The sequence below is a fragment of the Pongo pygmaeus genome, chromosome 2 (assembly GCF_028885625.2).
Source record: "Pongo pygmaeus isolate AG05252 chromosome 2, NHGRI_mPonPyg2-v2.0_pri, whole genome shotgun sequence".
NCBI classification, from domain to species: domain Eukaryota; kingdom Metazoa; phylum Chordata; class Mammalia; order Primates; family Hominidae; genus Pongo; species Pongo pygmaeus.
Genome location: NC_085930.1, coordinates 116859363 through 116879997, shown reverse-complemented (window position 1 = coordinate 116879997; position 20635 = coordinate 116859363). Strand labels below are relative to the sequence as shown.

Sequence of the window (20635 nt, the reverse complement as noted above, 5' to 3'; positions counted from 1 at the left end):
TCAGCACTGCCAATCCATAGAACTGTGAGCCACATAAATGACTTGTGTTAAGCCACTATGTTTCAGGATTGTTATGAAGCAAGAAGTAACTGATAAATCCCAGATGTAAGTTATATGCTACATACTTAAAGCAATTTCCCTGAAACAATAGACAAAACTCTTCAAAGAACTGGAGCTGAGAAAACATTGGAAATTCCTTCTCCAGGCATGTCAGATCACAGATACCTCACACTGTGGCTTCCGTTAAGTCCTGAACTTGTGATTTCATTGTCCTCATCACTTCCCAGAACCTTTACTCAGGCCCAACTCCATGAAATTCCAATGAGAAGAAGGATCATTAGAGAAGCAGGACAAGCCCTCCATAGAAAACACTGTTTCAAAACATTTGTTCCAACGCGGTAAGAGAAAGTACAGATAATTTCCTGTAATATTTGAGGAGCTGGAGCCTCCTAACATGAACACTGAGGTGTAGAAAGAAAGATGGTGATCTTTCCAAAACCCAGATCCAGTTGTTTCAGAAAACAGCATCTGCAGCTGCATGCATGGGGAACTCCAGGTTCCTGGGGCAGAGAAATCTTAGGGAAATGTGCATTTGGTATGGTCATGCCTCTGGTGTCAGACACTGCTGGTTAGTTACCCACAGCAGTTCCTCCTCTCTTTCTTGCCTTTTGGCGGAACTTACTGCCCACAAAAGGTTAAAATTGCCAGATGGTATTGCTCTCCCAGACTCTCTTGCAGCTAGAAGGTATATGTGACCTAGTACTGACCAATGAGACATAGAAGGAAGACCACTGAGGACTTTATGATAAAAAAAAAAATAGAGAGATCAACGAGAAGAAAGTGCCTGCACTTCATTCCTGCTTGGAATGCTGCTGAGGGAACAGAGCACTTGGAACTGCCACAGCACCCATTAGGAAACCAATGAAAGGGAACATCTCAGACAAGCTGCAGATGACACAGGGAAGAGATGGAATGAGACTGGGCCCATGTTGACTTTGTTGAACTGCAGAACCGACTCTAAGACCTGACTTGTTGTTATTAGATTAAAGCAAAAAAAAAAAAGCACTCTTTTAATAGGGTGTTTAAAACTTGCAGGTGAAGTCATCACCACTATTTCAAGGGAGATATCCCAGCCATGGTGCCCCACCCAAAACCCTGTGATGTGCAGGAATGCTGACTTTGGGAAAAGCAACGTGGCTCTTTAACCTGGTTTCAAAATTTCAAGGTCTGCTGCAGAGATAACACTTCCTGGAAGAAAACTTCTCAGGACCACTAAGACGGCTTGTAACTGGAAATTGGTCAGTGCAGTGTAATAAAAAAGCTTAACCTATCTTCACCAGACTCAGATTGGCAATCAAATCTGTTTGATCAATTTGAAAAAAAATCAAATGAGAGATCAATCTTTTACTGCTTTAAAATGCAGTATGACGATAGCAAAGCTTTTAGGCATAGAGTACAGGAGGAAAAGAAAATATATACAAGGATTCCTTGGTGGGGCAAAGGCCATAGCCCTTCATGATCTATCAGCACATGCTGGCACTTGGCCAAAATGAAGAGTTGTCATGCCTGCACTGACCAGAAAAGGAGCAGGACAGGAAGCTCTCCTCATCTTGAGGTGCCCTGATGTTTCAGAACACGTGGCACAAGCACCATTACCCTCATCCTTTCCTGGTGACGAACACCACGATGGGAAACCTGCCTGTGAGGTCTGACGAGGGCACCCGTGACAAGGACCCCTCATTCCCTGGCTCCTAGTCCAACCCCTTACCTTCCAGCACTGGTGCTTGGCGTAGTAATCTCCCTGTGCAATCCACTCCGCAGGAGTTGAGGTCTTAACGAACATGCTATCATCAAAGTCTAAAATGAGAAAGAAAAGTGTGTTTGCTTCTCTGGGCTTTCTTTCACTTAAAACTGTTGTTATGGGCTGAGTTGTGTCTCCTCCGCCAGCCATCAAATTCACTTGTTAAAGTCCTAACTCCCGGTACCTCAGAATGTGGCTGCATTTGGAGAGAGATAGGGCCTTTAAAGAGGTGACTAGGTTAAAATGAGGCCATTAGGATGGCCCCTCATCGAATCTCACTGGTGTCCTTAGAAGAAATTAGAACACGGGGCGACCCCAGGGGCAAGAGAGCACAGAGGAAAGACCACGTGAGGACACAGAGTGGCTGGCTGCAAACCAAGGAGAAAGGCCTCAGAAGAAACCAACCCTGCGAACACCTTGATCTTGGACTTCTAGCCTTCAGAACTGTGAGAAAATACACCTCTGTTGTTTAGGCCATCTAGTCTGTAGTATTCTGTTATGGTAGTCAGAGCAGACTGACCTGTGTTGTCTTTCTAGTATTTATGTAAGATATATTTTAACTTACCAAACCACATTTGTGAGTTTATTGAAAGGAGGAGGTAGAGGGGAGAAAGGATGTGGTTTGGTTTTTAAGTTCTGGTCTACTTTCCTTTTCTGTGACTACAAATCAGAAGACAGAAATTAAAAATTCCTCCTTGAAAACCCAAAGTCAAGTGGCTCTTAGCAAGCTCCCAGGCCAGGGCTTCAGCAAGGAAAAAAAGGTGATAAATTTTACACTATTTCCAAATGTGCAAACTTTGCCCTCATCACAATAAGTAATCTGACACATTTCTATTGGTGGACAGAGACCATTGTCACCACCTGCTGTCCATCCCTTCTGTTATCCTCACTAGCCTGCTGGTGACTATTTCAGCACTGCACCCCACCCCCACCCTGCCATCTGCATCCCCCAGAGTATCACTAGACAATGGGTGACAATCCCTGCAGGTTCTGAGCCACAGCTTCATGAAACACACAAAATACAGTGAATACCAGGGTAATACTGGCAGACAAATCAGAGCTGAAGGAATCAGAGACACTTGGCCAATGGATATCAACGGGGGAGTGAGGCAGACAAGCCAGATTTGTTTAGAAGGTACAAAAACACAGGTTAAGCATCACAACCTGATCCCTCCCTGCTCGCCCTCTGCTGGTGCTGTGTAGCAGTACAGTGATGACTTAGCATCTTGTTCTGACTCCATATGTGCTGCTATGAGTGCCCCTGTGACATTTAATTCCCACAGCAAAACCCCATCCATATTATCTCAGAATAGGGCCAGTGAACTCTGCAGATGCCACGTAAAAGAAACACAAATTGCATAATCACCATACTCAATCCAAACACAATGGGAACAGATGCTTTAGAAGACTTTACTATGTACAACTTAAAATTTGTAATTAAGACTGCACTTTTTCTTGCATTCTTAATGCTACCAAAACATAAAATAAATTGTAATCTGTTTTCATTTTGAATTTTTAAATTTAAAAAAGTCACTTAGCTTATACGATCTTTGTTTTTTTGTTTGTTTGTTTTGTTTTTTGTTTTTTGTTTTTTTTAAGATGGAGTCTTGCTCTATCGCCCAGGCTGGAGTGCAGTGGCACAGTCTTGGGTTACTGCAACCTCTGCCTCCCAGGTTCAAGCAATTCTCCTGCCTCAGTCTCCCGAGTAGCTGGGACTACAGGCACGCACCACCACACCGGGCTAATTTTTGTATTTTTAGTAGAGATGGGGTTTCACCATGTTGGTCAGGCTGGTCTCGAACTCCTGACGTCAGGTGATCCACCCACCTTGGCCCCTCAAAGTGCTGGGATTACAGGCGTGAGCCACCGTGCCCAGCCATATGATCTCTTATAGTGGATGCCAGAACATACTTGGGGAATAAAGGGGGATGAGCTGCAGGAAAGATTGAGAATGCCCATGCTAGGCCAATCCACTCATTTTCCTTTGGGAGAGAAGGTGGGACCTGAACAAGGTCATGTCATTACACAGGTAGAAAGTTTTTATGAGAAGCTGTGTTTTGTTTAACTCCTAGCCTTTGACTTTTCCCATCACAATAGTCAAGTCTTAGGATAAGAAATCTAATCCTAATCGCCAACCGAGCCATCAGTAATAACCAGAAATAGCCTCCAAACTGGCTGAGGAATGCTCAGGACAAACCTCTCTCCAGCAGCCAAACTCTGCTCCTTGCTCTACCCTTACAGAAATGAACAATGGCCTTGAGGAGACGACTTGACAACTAACCCTCAAGAAAGACAACAATTTTCTCCTTCATGAAGGGCTGATTATTTCTCTTCTCAGTTATCGTATCAGGAGAACTTCACTTCGTTAGGTAGCCTTTGCAAATTATGAAAAAAAAATACACAATTTTAAAAAAACCCTGCAAATAGCACAAAGAAGGTGAAAAGTAAAAGGTGTCCATATCTACTCAACAACCCCATACCCACCAATCCTAGCACGAGATAATCACTATAAACAGTTTTGCATCAGAAATAATAGGTGTATACATGAATTTATATGCATGGTATCTCTCCAAACTCTTGCTATTTAAACCCTTGTTACCCATAATCAGGAACTGAATGCAGATAAGTTTTCTGATTAATTCCTTACTATCTGAACTATCGGTTCTTACTATCTGAACTAAGAGTTCTTACTGTCTGAACTCTTAGTTTCCTTGTTTTGTGAAACTCGGAAACCAAACAGATTCAGACAACCTGTTAACTCAGTAGCTGAACTCTCACAAACCCAGTTCTTGTTAAACAAACTCAGGAAATGAGTTGGGTTTGATGGTTAAAAACACTTCAATAGGTATTTGTATATATACACATACATATGTACACATGCATAAACATTCTATTCTGATATATACTGATACACATAAATGGTTTTTATATTTGCATAATATAAAGTTACTTATAAATTATATCATTCTACCCACACTGTTTTAAATTTTTCTTTCACCCAATACATCTTTAACATCTTTCCTTATCAGTAAATGACAATCCACATCCTTTTTCTTTTTAATGGTTGCATAGTAGTCCCCTGAAAGAAATGAATTTAGCCTTTCCCTCATTGGTGGACACTTAGATTGTTTTTAGTTTCTTATAATTACAAACAGGGTTGTGATGAGCATACTTATGCAGGTATCTTTGAGATTTTGAACACAAATATCTCAGATATATCCCTACAAGTGGAACTGTTGGGTCAAAGGTATGTACCATCTTTATTTTGATAGATACTGTTAATCAGCTGTACAAATACTCATAGCACTTTGTATTCTCCCAAAAGGGCCTATTTCCTCTAGCCCTGTCCATAATCCCCACTTTTAAAGGACAAATAAAAGATCTTCCCTGAAGGAGTTAACCTTCCCAATCCCACTACAGCTACACTTTCCCATGCACCTTGGCAAATGAGTAACAACTTCCATTTCTCAGAAGATTGTGGAAGAGAAAGAAAGCACTTTCAAAATACTACACCTTTTATTCCTGACCATAAGAACGGTTGAGAGAAACATGATTCCTCCAACAGTAAGAGTATTTTAACAGGATCTTACCTTTATTTTCATCTGTCTTTACAACTTGGACAAAATCTCTTCTAATGAAATATTTGAATGCAGGAGCCCGTTTCTCTCGGTTTTCATCAAAGATCCAGAGGTTGACCCGAGCCCGTGTGATGGCGGTGTACAGCTGCTTCAGCTCTCCGTTGAGGAGCTGAAGATAACATTGAGGACAAAGACGATGAGCCATTTGTCTATAGCTACAATGTGACACACTTCAATGGGCTTACTCTGATTTTGGAAAAACACAAAAACTAAATTTTAGAGAAGCATAGCACAGCTGAGAACAGGATACCAGGAGCTCACTGTGGCCACAGCACAGGTAAGTGAGACTCCAGTGAGGCTATGAGAAACTCCACCTCTTTCCCACCTAAGCAGGAAGTGAGCATGTCATCTGTATAGGATGACCTTTGAGTCAGCCATAATTTTTTTTCCTGTTTTTGCTATAATTATTTTCAGAGTTAATTCTGAAGTAATTATAGACTCACTGAAAGTTACAGTGGAAGATTCACTGGAAGAGTACAGACAGACCCCGTGTACTCAGTTTATCCCAAAGATTACATCTTACACAATTGCTGTGATTTATTTTTAAAAATTAAACCAGTCATACACTTTTACTATAACTATCACTAGTACTGAATTACTCCAAACCTACCTTATGATTGCATCAAAATTTCTGAACAAAGCTGAGTTCCAGAGGTGAACTAGAAAGGACAACCCTCCTTCCGTTTTCAGACAGTGTCCACCCATCAAGCCCAGTTCTCTACTAAAAAAATGGAATTTACCAAAACTGAGATCCCTGCCCTTCCCTTTCTTATCCTCAATTCCCCACTGCTGAGGAAAACCAGCCAAGTGCAAGCTCCATTTTTCCTCTCATCTTCTCTTCCAAGCCTTTTTCACTACTTTCATGTCAAGTACATGTATTGACAAATGGCAGAAATTCACCTTGTACATTTCTGGATTCACCATGAGAGATCGACCCTGAGAAGAGCTTGGTTTGTCCAGGGGTACTTCAACCAATGGCCGGTTTTCCTCTCTGGAGTCAGTTGATGTAGGTGTGAATGAGGAAATGATCTTCCATTCCTTATAAGCCTGAACAACAACAAAAAAGTGAAGACCAACAGAATATGCTTTTGAACTACGCATACAGCCTCCCTGAGCTTCATGGAAAATTGAGCCACATTAGGGGACCAGGCCTTCAACCCCAACTTTGAGAAAGATCCATCCTGTGATCTTAGAATGGATAGGAGGGAGATTAACTTGCACAAGCAGAGATCAGGGAAGTTGTGAAAACTCCCCCCACACTAGACCAAGAAGCTAAGAAGCCAGGCACACATGACCACTTCCAGGGAAGAATGCTAAGGGCTCGGGAGTTATTCTCATTAAAAGAATTTCTACAATCAGTATGGACAGGGGAATCCTCACCCCTTCTCAAAACATGGTTAAGAGATGCACATAGGGTCAGCCGTTAAGATACATGTGGCAGAATTTTCTAACTAAATTATTTAACTGAGGATGAAGAAAATCCAGTGCTATGGTGTGCAAGGTAGACTCTCAGGTCAAACAGAACAAATTTGTATCTCAGTTCTTCCATTTATTAATTATGCAAATTTGAACACATTGTTTATTCTCCTGCTCTATAAAATGAGAATAATACTACTCAACTTTGTTGGGAAAATAAAAACAGATAATCAGTGTCAAATGTCTAGTACAATGTTTAATAGTTGATATTTTACCCATTTTTTTCCTTTACCCAAACCCCAAAACCAAAGTGACTACAAACATCAGGGGTTGGTAAATTTTTTCTTTAAAGTGTCAAATTATAAATATTGTTATCATTGCGGGTCACATGATCTCTCTTTGCAACTACTCAACTCTGTCATTTTGGTGCTAAACCAGCCACAGTCAACAAGTAAATGAATGAGTGTGTCATGTTCCAACAAAACTTTATTTGGGAACACTGAATCAAATTTAATATAATTTTTATACGCCATAAAATATTATTCTTCTTTGGGTTTTTTTTCTGGCCATTTAAAAATGTGAAAACCCTTCTTGGCCCACAGGCCATAAAAAACCTCCAGTAGTCTGGATTCGGCCAACAGGCTATAGTTTACAGACCCCAGTAAAACTGAAGTGCCCAGATTACATGCAGAATTTAGAATTCAAAATTCTTAAGAAACTTCATATTTCATACTTTCCTGTGTCTTGTGAGAGTAGCTCTCCTAGCCTTTACTTTTCTTTTTATAAAATGGTGCTACTTGCCATCTATGTAACTTTTAACGCATGCTGAAAAGGTGAAGTGGATAGAGTTTATTACCTGCCTTAAGTTACTCCATCACTTGAACTATGTAAACAAGGTTAAATGCCTTAAACACTGTCTATTAAATAGGAATGGTTATGCTACTAATCAATTATAGTACTAATCGCCATGTTTTGAAATCATGAAATCACTTAAGTAGTTGGAAGGTTTAAAACAATCTTCAGGACATATTTGTGACTGTCCTCTTTGTGAAGCTATGCAGACAACAAAATTGTTTACCAAGGAAAGTAGGCAGAAGACACAAGTGCTTGACATTTGAGAGGATCCTCCTGGCAGGTAGCGTGAGATACAGACTGGCTAATATTGAAAGGGCTAGGGAAGAACAGTGTATTTTAAAACAGCTGTAAGAGAAGAAAAAGCTGCTCAGATGGCACATGAATGGCCTGTTTCATGACTCGAACATATTTTATTTCTAAGGTAGGGGCTTTTTAGGAGTGCGCTTATGTACTCGTAGCAAGGATACAGGCCTACAGCATTTGGGGGAATAAAAGCAGGAAAATTTAAAGTCTTCTAGTTTCTTCTCTTGGTACCATCAATTGTGAAGGAAAAGGCTTAGATTTTACTAGCAAGCCTACCTTTGAGGGGTCTATTCTCTAGGTCAATTAGACAAACCATAAAGGTTGTAGTTTTCACAGTCCCTCCTGTCCCACTGCCACGAGTATGAAAGAAAGGAGGTCCCACTGGGGCAAGGTATAAATGGCAATTATCCTTCTAAGTCCCCACAGAAGGATAGCTTGAGGGTGACTGGAAGAATGACCTCCTCTCCCCCAAAAAGAAGGCAACATCCTACAAAAAGCTTTGGGGTAGCCGTTCTGTGGTCCCTTTCACATCTCAAGAGATGGCTCTGGTGACCATGTGGTTCAACAGGTAACAATAAACCCTCCAGAGAGAAGAATCACAAACCAGGCCAACAAGCACCATACCCCTCAACCCACCCACATATAAGCCCAGATAACAGCTGCTTCAAAGACAGAGCTTGCCTGAAATATAAATGAGATGGAAGAAGAGGTCAAGGAGAGAGAGGAGCTCTCCACAGTTCCCGAAGTTCAAATAGCAATCACTGTTCAGCAGCCTTCAGTTACCTTGAAAGAAACCCCATGTAAGCAGCCAAACCACAGGAGGCTGGGGATATATGGGACCTGTCTTTCCTCTCCTTTTATGAAAGCATTTCCTCTCATCTGCTGACTGACTCCCTTTGGCCTGGAGGTTGTAAACGATAAACTGAGAGTGTGCTTTGGACCAGGGAATGCATGGTCACATTAACACTGGGAAGAACCCCAACCAAAGTATTTTCCGAAGTCTTACTGTGTACACAGGATGAAGTGGATGTTTACAAAAGATTCCGTTTGGGATTGTTTTAATTTCAGGCAACTCCCTGAGCCATTGGTGGGAGCACCGGGTCAAGATACCTGAGCCTTCGCCACTTGCAGGATCAAGGTAAGACACATAACTGGATTTTTCTTTCACAAATAGAGCCAACCACAATTTACAGATCCTTAAGTCCAGAGCTCCTTGAGCTTCTTACTCGCACAAGCATACAACTGGTACTTAATAAAGAACAGAAACAACAAAGTCTTACCCTTCCTCTTTTAGGAGAGCCTCAGTCCAACCATGACCGATGGATATATCATTAGAAAAAAAAGTCAGTCCTCAGAGGTAAAAATGGTTCCAGGGTTAATGAATGTGCATCTGATTTTATTAGCAAAATTTAATAGGAAAGGAATGTACATAAGGAATAGCAATGATACACTAATTGTGGAAGGTTCTGGAATTCAATTCGCATGCGAGGCTTTAAAAGGAAGGAAAATGGAAAGAGATTTAGAACTCAAAGCATCTGAGTTCATCTCCAGGCTCTGCCATCTACATTATGACTATGAGAAATGTACTAATCTCAGTGACCTTCTGCTTTATCTACAGATAAAGGTGGCTCATGCTTATAATCTCAGCACTTCGGGAGGCCAAGGCGGGAAGATCACTTAAGGCCAGGAGTTTGAGACCAGCCTGGGCAACACAGCAAGACCATATCTTTATAAAAATAAAAATAAATTTTAAAAAATAGAATGAGAGTAATAAAAATACACATAACCTCAAAGGGTTGGTGGAGTGAGACAATGACTTCAAAAAGTACTCTGTAAACTGCAAAGCACCTATATCAATATTGTAATAGTTGTGCTATTAAGGCAAAATAACATTTAAAAAATGATAAGAAAAAAGGAAGGACTCTATCTAAACGGTCAGTTCTGGGGCAGATTTTTAAAGCGTTAAAGCCAACAGTGCTCTTGACTTGGGTATAACATAGCCCCTTCAAGCATGCATCATGTGCAAAGGAAGTCTGCAACAAGGACTGGGACACAGCCAGCTAAGTCCCCAAAGAAGACCCCACAGTACAGTTAGCAGCCAGCCTGAGTCTCCACCAAAAGATAGTGGGAAAGAGAAAACAGTGGCTAGAAAACCCAGGACAATGGCCGTGAGTTGGTGGCTCTACCCATAATCAACTAAGCTTGGGGGGAAAACCCACAAGGACTCAGAAGCCAAGTGAAAGCAGTGGACCAATACAGAGGTCACTGGGGGTCAATGTGGGGACTCTTTGGCTGCCATCATCTGCATGGGCTGCAAGCAGTGGTAGTGAAGCCATGCTAGAGGGGTCTCCCATGCAAGGAAGCTGTTCTTGTCCCCCACATTACCTGATTCAGAGGGCAGGAACCAAGCCTCATTTGTCTTCCTGGAATTGTCTCTATCTATGAACTGACCTTACCCAGTTCTGTCATCACAGGGTGGACATTGCTAACCTTGGCTTCATCTGTAAGGCTCTCCTTAGAGCTTGCTCCAACTTGGGCATCCCTGGGAGCCAAGGATAACAGTGGCTAATGAGAACTGGACACTGGCACTTGGGTACTAGAGAGCCAAAGAAGGGCAGGGCACAGGGGGAAGCAGCCCATGACACACTGTGAAACAACCCACAGCTAATGTCAAAACCCACATCTAAACACACCAAACCTCATACTGGATGAATGATGCTCCATAACACAAACAGGAGCCTGTGATAAACTCTCTTACCCTCAGCTCCAAATTCTCTTCACCAGAGTGAAGTTCAGCTCATACATAAATATTCATTGTGTGAAAAGAATTAGGTGTGACATACCTCTGAATCAGTAAAAAAGTTGTAAAGGAGGACATCATCAAATTCTAAGCCTTTTGCTTCATAAATTGTTAGCACAAGTGCTAACCCCAGCTCTTCTGGAATTTTCTCCTTTGCCATTTCATTGGCCACAAGGATTACCTGAAGAAAAGCAAAAGAACATCAAATTCTACAGAGAAAACCCTAGTAAGCCTCAGTTTATTTCTATGGGAGATAGGTAATGTTTTTAAAGAGAAATGGCCAGCATAAACATGGTCAGGCAGGCCACGGGAAAGACTGAAACACTTGGTCACTCAGCCATCTCTGGAACTCACCCACTGTGGGACAGGGACTATTTTTAATGCTACCTTGTGGTATAATTTAGCTTCTCAAACTTTTTTCAATTGCAAACTGTCTTTTATTTCAAAACATAAAATCCCAAGCAGCTCACCTGGTGGGCTCCAAATTCAATGGGCTGAGTTTTCCTTTTATTCCCTCGTAGCAATATTGCCAAGTCGCTTACACTACAAGACTCCAGAACAGTTGGCTTGGGACCATCAAAGAGGCCAGAATCCCTTGGAAGGCGATCAAAAGATTCTGGGAAATAGAATTGAAGTAAATCCACCACTCCAGATGCCAGATTGAGGATTCCTGGAATGAAACAGAAAACCGAAGTTGGATAATTAACAACATGGCTGAGTTTTTTGGTTATTTGGGGTGGGGGACATATTTTTCCTGAGAAGCAGATTTGGTCCCTACAGTATGTATAATTGCAAGCCTGTCTTCCGTTCCCATTTGATTACCACTGCAGCCCTGAGCTCTCTGGGTGCAGTGGATGAGAAGGCAGAGATATGTTGCTGTGCTTAGAGAGTTTTGTGGGATCTCATTCCCAACCTATATTCATATTAGAGAAAATTACCTCACAAAGAAAAGTCAAGGCAAAAATGTAATATAAACAATGAGACCTGAGGAGGCTGAGGCAGGAGAATTGCTTGAACCCAGGAAGCGGAGGTTGCAGTGAGCCGAGATCACACCACAGCACACTCCAGCATGGGTGACAGAGCGAGACTCCGTCTCAATTTAAAAAAAAACAAAAAACAAAACAATGAGAGCTGTTAGAATGCTCTCATAAGGGGCTGGTATTGACTTTGGTAAGGAAACCAGAATTACCTTGTCCTCTCCCATTGGTGCTTACAGAGTCAGAAGCAACATTACCATGGTAAAAACAGTGCTGCATGTGAACTAAGGACAGCAACCAAGGCCTCCATCACCCTTTTCCCCCAGGTTTATACCCAGTTGAGAGAGGATTACACTAAGAAAAAATGTCAGAGCAGGAAAGAGGATTTTCCAAAGAGATTTATTCCTAGGTCCCATTTCTTCTCTAATATCTGAAGTGACGTTAATAGTGACATTGACTTATTGCCTATCATACAGCAGGCACCTTCAAAAAAGTCATCCCATTTAATCCTCACAATAATAAATCCTCACAACAATGCAGTGAGACAGATGAGACAATTGCACTTTTACAAACAGGAACTCTGAGGTCTGAGAAGCTAATAAATATCTCCAAGCGATAGGATTTGAACATAGACCTCCCTGGGTGTCTCCACTACTCTTAGAGGCCATGTGCCCTTTGCTAACACCAGATAGAATACAATGGTCTAGGTAGAACATCATGAAATGGGCATACGTATCCCCATTGCTCTTACCAAATAGTGAAGAGAAAATGTGACTATCCAATACTATTGTTATTAAAAGTATACAATACAAAGCAATAAGCCTAAGTGGAAACTGCTGAATCTAAGCAAATAAGCTTCTACTGTGGTTCCCCTCCCATTAGGAGTTAGCAGGGGCCAAAGATATATCTACATTAACAGGAGAATGAGAAAAGGGCACACAAGTTGCGGTGGAATCCACTTAAATGGCCTTCTAGGGGAACTAGACAAGTAATTTTTGAGGTAACCATACTCAAAGAATAAAAGATGGTTCAACCATAGAAAGGAATAAAGTGCTAATACATACTATACATGGATAAACCTTGAAGACATTAAACTGAGTGAAAGAAACCAGACACGAAAGCCCTGTATTATATGATTCTACCCATATGAAATGTCCACAATAGGCAGATCCGTAGAAACAGAAGGATGAGTTGTTACCATGGAGTGGGAAGAAGGACACAATGAGTAGTAACTGCTATGGTTATGGGTTTTGAGGGGTTTTTAATTTCTGAAAATGTTCTAGAATTAGATGATGGTGATAGTTGCACAATCTTGTGAATACATTAAAAAACACTAAACTGATTTCAATGGGTGCCTTTTATGCTATGTGAACCTCAATGAATGCACTAGAACTCCACATTATCAACATGCAAAATTCTCAACAACAGGCCGGGGACCAGGGCTCACGCCTGTAATCCCAGCACTTTGGGAGGCTGAGGTAGGTGAATCACCTGAGGTCAGGAGTTCAAGACCAGCCTGACGAACATAGCGAAACCCCATCTCTACTAAAAATACAAAATTAGCTGGGCATGGTGGCAAGCACCTGTAGTCCCAGCTACTCGGGGGGCTGAGCAGGAGAATTGCTTGAACCTAGGAGGTGGAGGTTGCAGTGAGCCGAGGTCACGCCACTGCACTCCAGCCTGAGCGACAGAGCAAGACTCTATCTCAAAAAAACAAAAAAAAAAAAAAAGAAAGAAAGAAATCTCAACAACATAACATTAGGCAAAAATACCCAGTTACAGAAAGATATGTCCAGCATGATCCCATTACAGTTTTTTAACGTGTAAAGCAATACTCTATATTGTTCACAGATATTTGTCGGCCAAAGGAGATAAATCTGTTAGTATCTATAAACCATAAAGGAAATATTCCAGCATTGGTACCCTGTTATTTAAACTTGTGTGTCTTAGTTTCTTCTTTGTAAAATGGGTCTGATGCTTACCTCGCAGTGGTATTATGAAGATTAAGCACTGTACGTAAACTATTTAGCATTGTGCCTGGCACAGAAAGAGGAAAAAACTAAGATACAAATTAAAAGCACCCAAGTGTGTGTTAACTCCCACTGCCTACCACACTCCCTTTTTTTTTTTCTTCTTCTCTTTGGGAGAAAACCTGCTTCAAGGATTAATGACTTGTAACTGGTATATTACTTTATATAGAATGAGCAGGTACTTCCCAAGTGCTTTAATGAAAGTTCTCAAACAGTTTAAATGCTCCCCTGAAATGTATTCATGTTATGGCAAACTCCTTGAGATATAATTACTTAAAGGTCAGTTGCCACCCAACCACAGCTTAAATTATCAACTTAAGGAGCAGTGGCCAAATTCATAACTATCTCTTGTCCATGAGCGTATTTACTAACAAATTCCAAAATACTACCCTTACTTCAGCTGTAAAAACCTAACAAGAGCTAGTCTGCAGCTTCAAAGGCAGCCCAAAGTCTGTGCCTAAGCACCCCCAGTAGGCAAGCCCAAGGCCTGGACTTACCTGAGTGAGACCTGTAATTCTGGTACAGCTGGTGGATCTTCTTCGGCTTCCGGACAGCACACTGCTTGTCTACTGTGTTTCTGCTGGCATAGTGGAACAGAGAGCGCAGATCGCTGAAGCGGAAGGCCACGCCCTTCATGATGCTCTGGGCCGTGTCCCCCGTGAGGAACATAGCGTTGGGGTCATTAATGCATTTCATCAGCAGCGCCAGCTCGGCCTGGGTAAAGTCTTGAATCTCATCACCATAGAGCTCGTGGATGGACCATGGGAGCACCCTGAGCTTCGACAGCCTCCGGGATATGTTGTACAGAACATCCTCTTCATCAAAATAACCTTTCTGGGACCTGATTTGCTGATACAGACAGAAGAGGCTGTAGATCTCACTCCGGTCTTCCTTGAAATTGGGGCACCGTTTCCTCCCTAATTTCTTATATACTTCTTCAGTGAGTCTCCCATGGGGACAGCTGAGAGCCTCAAAAGAACCCTTTAGAAAAGATTTTATTTCTTTCCAAATCAGTGCAGGGTTGTAGGCAGTCCTCCCTTTGGTCATTTTGGGCCATATTTCATTTTTGAACACCTCAAATGTCACATACACCCGGGGGTCACTGTCACCCGTACGCATTTCTACAGCTTTATCCTCCTCACTGTAGTCCCCATCCACCTCAGCCTCCTCCTCATCCTCTTGCCAACTAGGGATGGTTGACTCTTCCTGTGCAGACCATCCTATGATGGTTCTTTTCAAGCTTCCGTCTTCGTTTCTCAGAAAAAATGGTTTGGGCAGAGAAGCATCAAGCAGAAGAAGCAGCTGCTTGGAAGTGACAAACAGAGGAAAGTTCTCGTCCCTCAGGTCCTGGAGTTTGTGAATGTTGGGGTCCAGTGGTTTGTAATGACTAGTGGCCTTGGTGGACTTGGAAAGCTCAATGAAATTCCTTTGTACCTCCTGGCACAGCACATGGTTCTTGGTCACAAAGATCTGATGTAAATGCTCCAGCTGGTGGGGATGTTCTGGTGCACATACTTCTGCAGCTTGGCCGTCCCCTGCTGGTTCCACACCAGCTCCTCCTGTGCAGGCTTCATACTCCTGCTCATCTATGCTTTCTACTGTTTCCACTTCAATAGAATCTTCCTCTTCCTCATCCTCTTCCTCCTCCTCTTCCTCCCCACCTGGACCCTCTTTTCCGGGTTCCACTTCCAACCTTCTCTTGAGCCAGACCTGTTTGGCCAGCAACGGGCTTCCTGCCTGCTCAGCTTTTTCCCAGTAAACGTGGAATTTCTTCCACAATCTGTACAAGCAGCAGGTTGTCTTCCCAGTGCCACTTCGCCCAATAAGGATGATGGGCTCCAGTGGCCTGGGATTGAGGTCGATCACCGCGTACTCAAGCTCGCCCACCCGGAAGGGGTACTCCACTGTGGCTGTCGTGTCATTGAGGATGTTAAAGGCCATGTTGGTGCTGAAGCTGTGGAACTTCATGATGTTATATTCTGTCTCCACTGCACTGGCTGGGGGAAAGTACTCAGGATTGACATGCTCCCTGCCCTTTTCGGCCTCCATGTCCTCCACATAGCAGCGAGGTATACGCTTTTGAATTTTCATGTTAGCTGACACTTGGCCTTTATTGATACCCTTCAGCTTCTTCCGCAGGACACAGGACAAGCCCCGGTTGTAGGCATTGCAGATGGCCTTGATGGAATCAGCCAGTTTGCAGTGATCTAAGACGATGTCCCAAATCCGGATGATTTCCGTGTAGATCCGCCCTGATTTCTCCATTGCACATGTGTTCTGCTCCGTGGCAATGATCTTCTCAGGGTTCTCACTGCATCGAGGGGAGAAGTCAATGGCGAGCTCCCAGAGCATCCGGGCTCCTTTGTCCAGCTTAGCTTCGAAGAGCTGGATGCTTCCTTTCAGGTGCTTCAGTCGCTTCTGCAGGCCCTGGGTCCACTCGCCATTTCCCAGCTGCTGAATGGCAAAGATGATTTTCTTCTTGATGACCTTGGTCATTACCTTACTAGACAGCTTCTTCAGCATTTCTGAAGTGCACTCGATCTCCCAGGTCATGTTATCGAAGTCCTGGAGGCAGGCCTCAATCTCCTGCGTGCTCCAGTCATCCTGATCGTCATTGCCCTCCTTCCCTCTGTTATCATCAGGCACAAGCTGCAAGGCCCCAAGGCCCACCTGAGCATGTCCTTCCCCCACCTCACTACAGTCAGGGGCCCCTGCACCCAGGGTCGGCTGGAGCTCATCTTTCTTTCCTTCCTTGCCAGCTCCTGCCTCCAGAGGCTCAGAGCTCTGAAGACAGTCCTCTGGGAGAGACGGATCCACTTCAACCTGCTGAATCAAAATTGTGATGTCCTGCATAAGGCAGTCTCTCAGAGAGCAGGGCCTGAGAGCTCCAGGCTCCTTCCTGGTCACCTGGGTACCTGGAAGAGTCTCCCAGCTGTCAGGGACTGCACTTCCTTCAGGCAGTGTTCTGGCAGTGGCACCACATGGCACTGACTTGAATGAACCCTGGGACTTGAGCTGAGACGTGTGACCAGGGGCAGTGGACCTTGAGAGCTTCCCCAGGTGGGCAGCAGAGTCCTGCCGGCTCCTCCTCCTGTTCTCCATCAGAGCTTTGTTCCAGGCCAAGAGCAGAGAGTCGTTCTTCTTAATACGGTGCCGTGCATCTTTGCCCTCTTTGTTCTTCAGATTGAAGTTGATGTCAAACTTCACTAGCAGGTCTAACAGCTTCTTCATGCGCTTTAGCATGCCCTTCTGGAAGAGGATGTGCATCAGCGTGTTCCCATTGCTGTCCTGGACATTGGGGTTGAGGTAGTCGAATTCGGTGGGGTTGGACCAAAACAGATCCAACAGATGGTTGAGGAAGCTAAAACCAATGTCAGCTGAAAGACACAAACAAAACCCTGTGAGCACTGAGCCACTCTTCTTAGGGGACAGTAGACCCTGGGGTTTGAGAGTGATGCCAGCCAGGGGCATCTCAGAATGCTGAACTCCCCCAAAAATCTGAAATCCATTAAAGAGCTCAGTGGTTCTCAACCAATGGTGATTTACTCCCCAAGGGACATTTGGTAATGTACAGAGACATTTTTATTGTCATAACCAGGGGAGTGTCACTGGCAGCTAGTAGGTGGAGGCCAGGGATGCTGCTAAATATCCTACAATGCACAGAACAGTGCCTTACAACAAAGAATTATCCAGCCCAAATGTCACAGTAGTTCCTGAAATGACCATACAAGATTCTAGCAAGATCCTTCATATGCAGACCCGTGAAAATGATATAAATAAATGGAAAGTATTTTTCAGCTACCAACAGCCAACTCTGGAACTTAAGAATCCTCCATCAACCCACCCTGACCATTCACCATGGTGGTCACTTCTTCCCATTATGCTACAAGTGAGGGGCCAGGTGACATGGGCAGGCCTGGCCAAGAAATGGGCCTTTTTCGGATCACTGGTTTACACAAAAGGAAAGACCAGAAAACATAGCATCAGTTCTAATATCCAGCTTCCTCCTCAAGGAAACGGCTGCTTAAAATACAAGGGCTTACCTTTGATCTCTAGAAAGATGTGGAGTGCTGCATGCAAAGGAGTATCACCTTCCGTGAGAGAAATAGCACGGGGGTCTGCGCCCTTGGTCAAGAGAAGGAAAGCCAACTCGAAGTCCTCATGTTTCAGGCACGTGACAACTGGCCTCTCCTGGCTCTCCTGAAGACCATCAGGCAAGGCTGGGAGAGGAGAGAAGGGAAGGGCAATGTGAGCAGGCACAGCCTGGCTCACCTGACGAGAGAAGGACCGCTTCAGTTATTCAGTTGCAAGGGAAGAGCTAATGTTTATCTAACTTCCAAGATCCTCCTACCAGCACCCATTCTGGGAGGCAAAGGCTTCTGCCAGTAGCCACAAGGTGAAAGCCCAGCTCCTTCAAGTACCCTGTCTGGGGGCCTCGTCCCCGCCTCCTCTCCAGCTCCCCACCACAGGAGCATAGTTCCCACCATTCCCACTGTCCTGGCAAAGGACAGGGCATGAGAACTGAAACCCTAACTAACACCCACCTAACATCATACCTGACACAGTCAGTGTGAGGACACTTTCTACACCCCTTGCTTCTTTTTTTTTTTTTTTTATACTTTAAGTTCTGGGATACATGTGCAGAACGTGCAGGTTTGTTACATAGGTATACACGTGTCATGGTGGTTTGCTGCACCCATCAACCTGTCACCTACATTAGGTATTTCTCCTAATGCTATCCCTCCACTAACCCCCACCTCCTGACAGGCCCTAGTGTGTGATGTGTCCTCCCTATGTCCATGTGTTTTCATTGTTCAACAGCCACTTATGAGAGAGAACACGCCACATCCCTTGCTTCTACTGAGCTCCTATTCTCAACTGCCATCTTCCCTGACATCTTTCCACCCGAAATCACCTTCTTTTTCGTTCAGTCCACACAGCTCCTCTGCATCAAAGTTCCCCAACCTCCACCAGAAGGCAGACCCACCCACTATAGATCTGCAGTCTCCTCCACACACTTCCAGCAGCTGCGCACTCACCTCTGTGGGCTTGGTTCCTAGCACCTGATCCTGAGATGTGCTCTATAAGTGCTTGCTGAATCAAGGAATAAAACAGGAATTCCATGACAGCTGTGGTTTCCAGGCAAAGAAAGTAACACTCCACTTAAGGAAGGAGTTTAAAAAAATAAATTATAGAAGCCACCCCATCTACCTCCTGAAAGCTGTGGATGGAGCCAACACCTAAAGGCTCTGCAAGGTGTGTGGCACTTTGAGGGCTAAGGATCAATGTGCTATTGATAACACACAATGTCTTGTGTGTCACTGTTATATCTTACATATTATGTGTTATTGATAACACATACTGTTTTTTCTCATGAAAGACAATTCCTCATACAGCATGAAGCAAGCAGAGAACTACATAGCCAAGGTACTCTTCTAAAAGCCTGCACACATTAACTTATTTAATATCCAAACAACCCTATGAAAGAGGGCCTATTTATTCCCATTTTACCAATGAGGAAATGAAGGCATAAATGGCACGTCCAATGCCACACAGTTAGTAGTGGCATTAGTGGAGGTGTGAGGGACAGAGGTAGGAGGAGGTTGGTGTTTCTAAATCAGCTTGGAAATAAAAGCCAATTCAGCAAGATGTCTGCACACTCCAGACACACACCCAGCCATGCGTGATAGTTCTCATTAAAGCAGCAGATGCTTCCACCCACCAATTACTTGACCGTTTCTTTAAAAACAAGCATCTTGAATCCCAATCCGGTGATCAGAAAAGAATGTCACAGGAGTAGACAAGGATCCACACAGTATACCCACTGCAAGTCAAAGTCTAGCCAGAGGTCAGGAGGAAATGACTGCTGTAGGCTAAACCAGAGCCAAGGACCCTTCACACACCTGATGTTTCCCATACAAAAGAGAAAGGTAGTAACTGGAATTCACAAAAATGCAGAGATCCTCAAGGGCAACTAACTTAAAGGGTAGTAACCTCCATCACTGTTTCAAAACAAGAATATACAGGGTAGGAAATGAGGGTGAACTTCATGGTGCCTCCAAAAGCAAGGGAAAGGCAGGCAGTGGCCTGGACTCCATCATGTGGAGAATGTGGACAAGTCTCCAATGCTTAGCATCCAGTCACTCTCACCTCCACTGTCTATCAGGCAGCCCAGAAGCTGTTTCTTCCGCTGGTCCCAGGTGCTGAGATGGGGGATGATGGTACAGATGTCGAGGTCTGAGAAGTTGCAGTCTTTGATGAGGCAATCCCCAAGCGGTGGCTCTCCACTTACTTTGCGGGTCAGCAGCAGAAGCACCTCAGGCCATTTCTGTTTTTCCAATAAGAATTTGAAGACGGTGGTGGCACAGTCTTGATTAATATCACAGACCAGGTCAGGAGGAATTTCTTTCAAAAATAAGAGTAAGACACATTCCAAAAACATTCATATGATTTCTCTTCTTTCCCCAATCACAACCCAACATCCATATATAATTAACACGGATTATATAAACAAGTCATTGATTATTTGGGGCATGTTGCTTAACTACTTGTGAACATCAGTGTAATGACCTTGAGACTTCATGGGAAGATTAGAAATACTCTATGAAGAGTACAGACCCTGGCCCAGGAGACAGAAGAATGATGACTGTGTCTTAACGCAGAATACTTGAATTCAGAGTATTCTGCTGAGATCAGAAGGGCAAAAGCCTGACTTAAATTTTGCATATTAAGAGTGTCTTTTCCTGATAAATACTGAAATACAGAGAGATACTACAGAACAATTAAAAAGTCAAGAGCCATAGGGTAACCATGAG

General features: G+C 43.5%; 1 protein-coding gene across 6 annotated transcripts in view; it reads right to left on the bottom strand.

Moving 5' to 3' along the window:
- The window catches only part of TRANK1 (tetratricopeptide repeat and ankyrin repeat containing 1), a 117097-nt gene that overhangs the window by 13805 nt on the left and 82657 nt on the right, over positions 1-20635 (bottom strand). For all 6 annotated transcript variants that reach the window (XM_063662030.1, XM_063662029.1, XM_054482114.2 and 3 more), the window contains 8 exons: positions 19971-20225; positions 17864-18040; positions 14318-17197; positions 11284-11483; positions 10857-10994; positions 6340-6486; positions 5392-5548; positions 1769-1857 (listed from right to left, as the gene is read on the bottom strand). In XM_063662030.1, the coding sequence (XP_063518100.1) occupies positions 1769-1857; positions 5392-5548; positions 6340-6486; positions 10857-10994; positions 11284-11483; positions 14318-17197; positions 17864-18040; positions 19971-20225 (4043 nt within the window). The remainder of the gene's footprint in view (positions 1-1768; positions 1858-5391; positions 5549-6339; positions 6487-10856; positions 10995-11283; positions 11484-14317; positions 17198-17863; positions 18041-19970; positions 20226-20635) is intronic.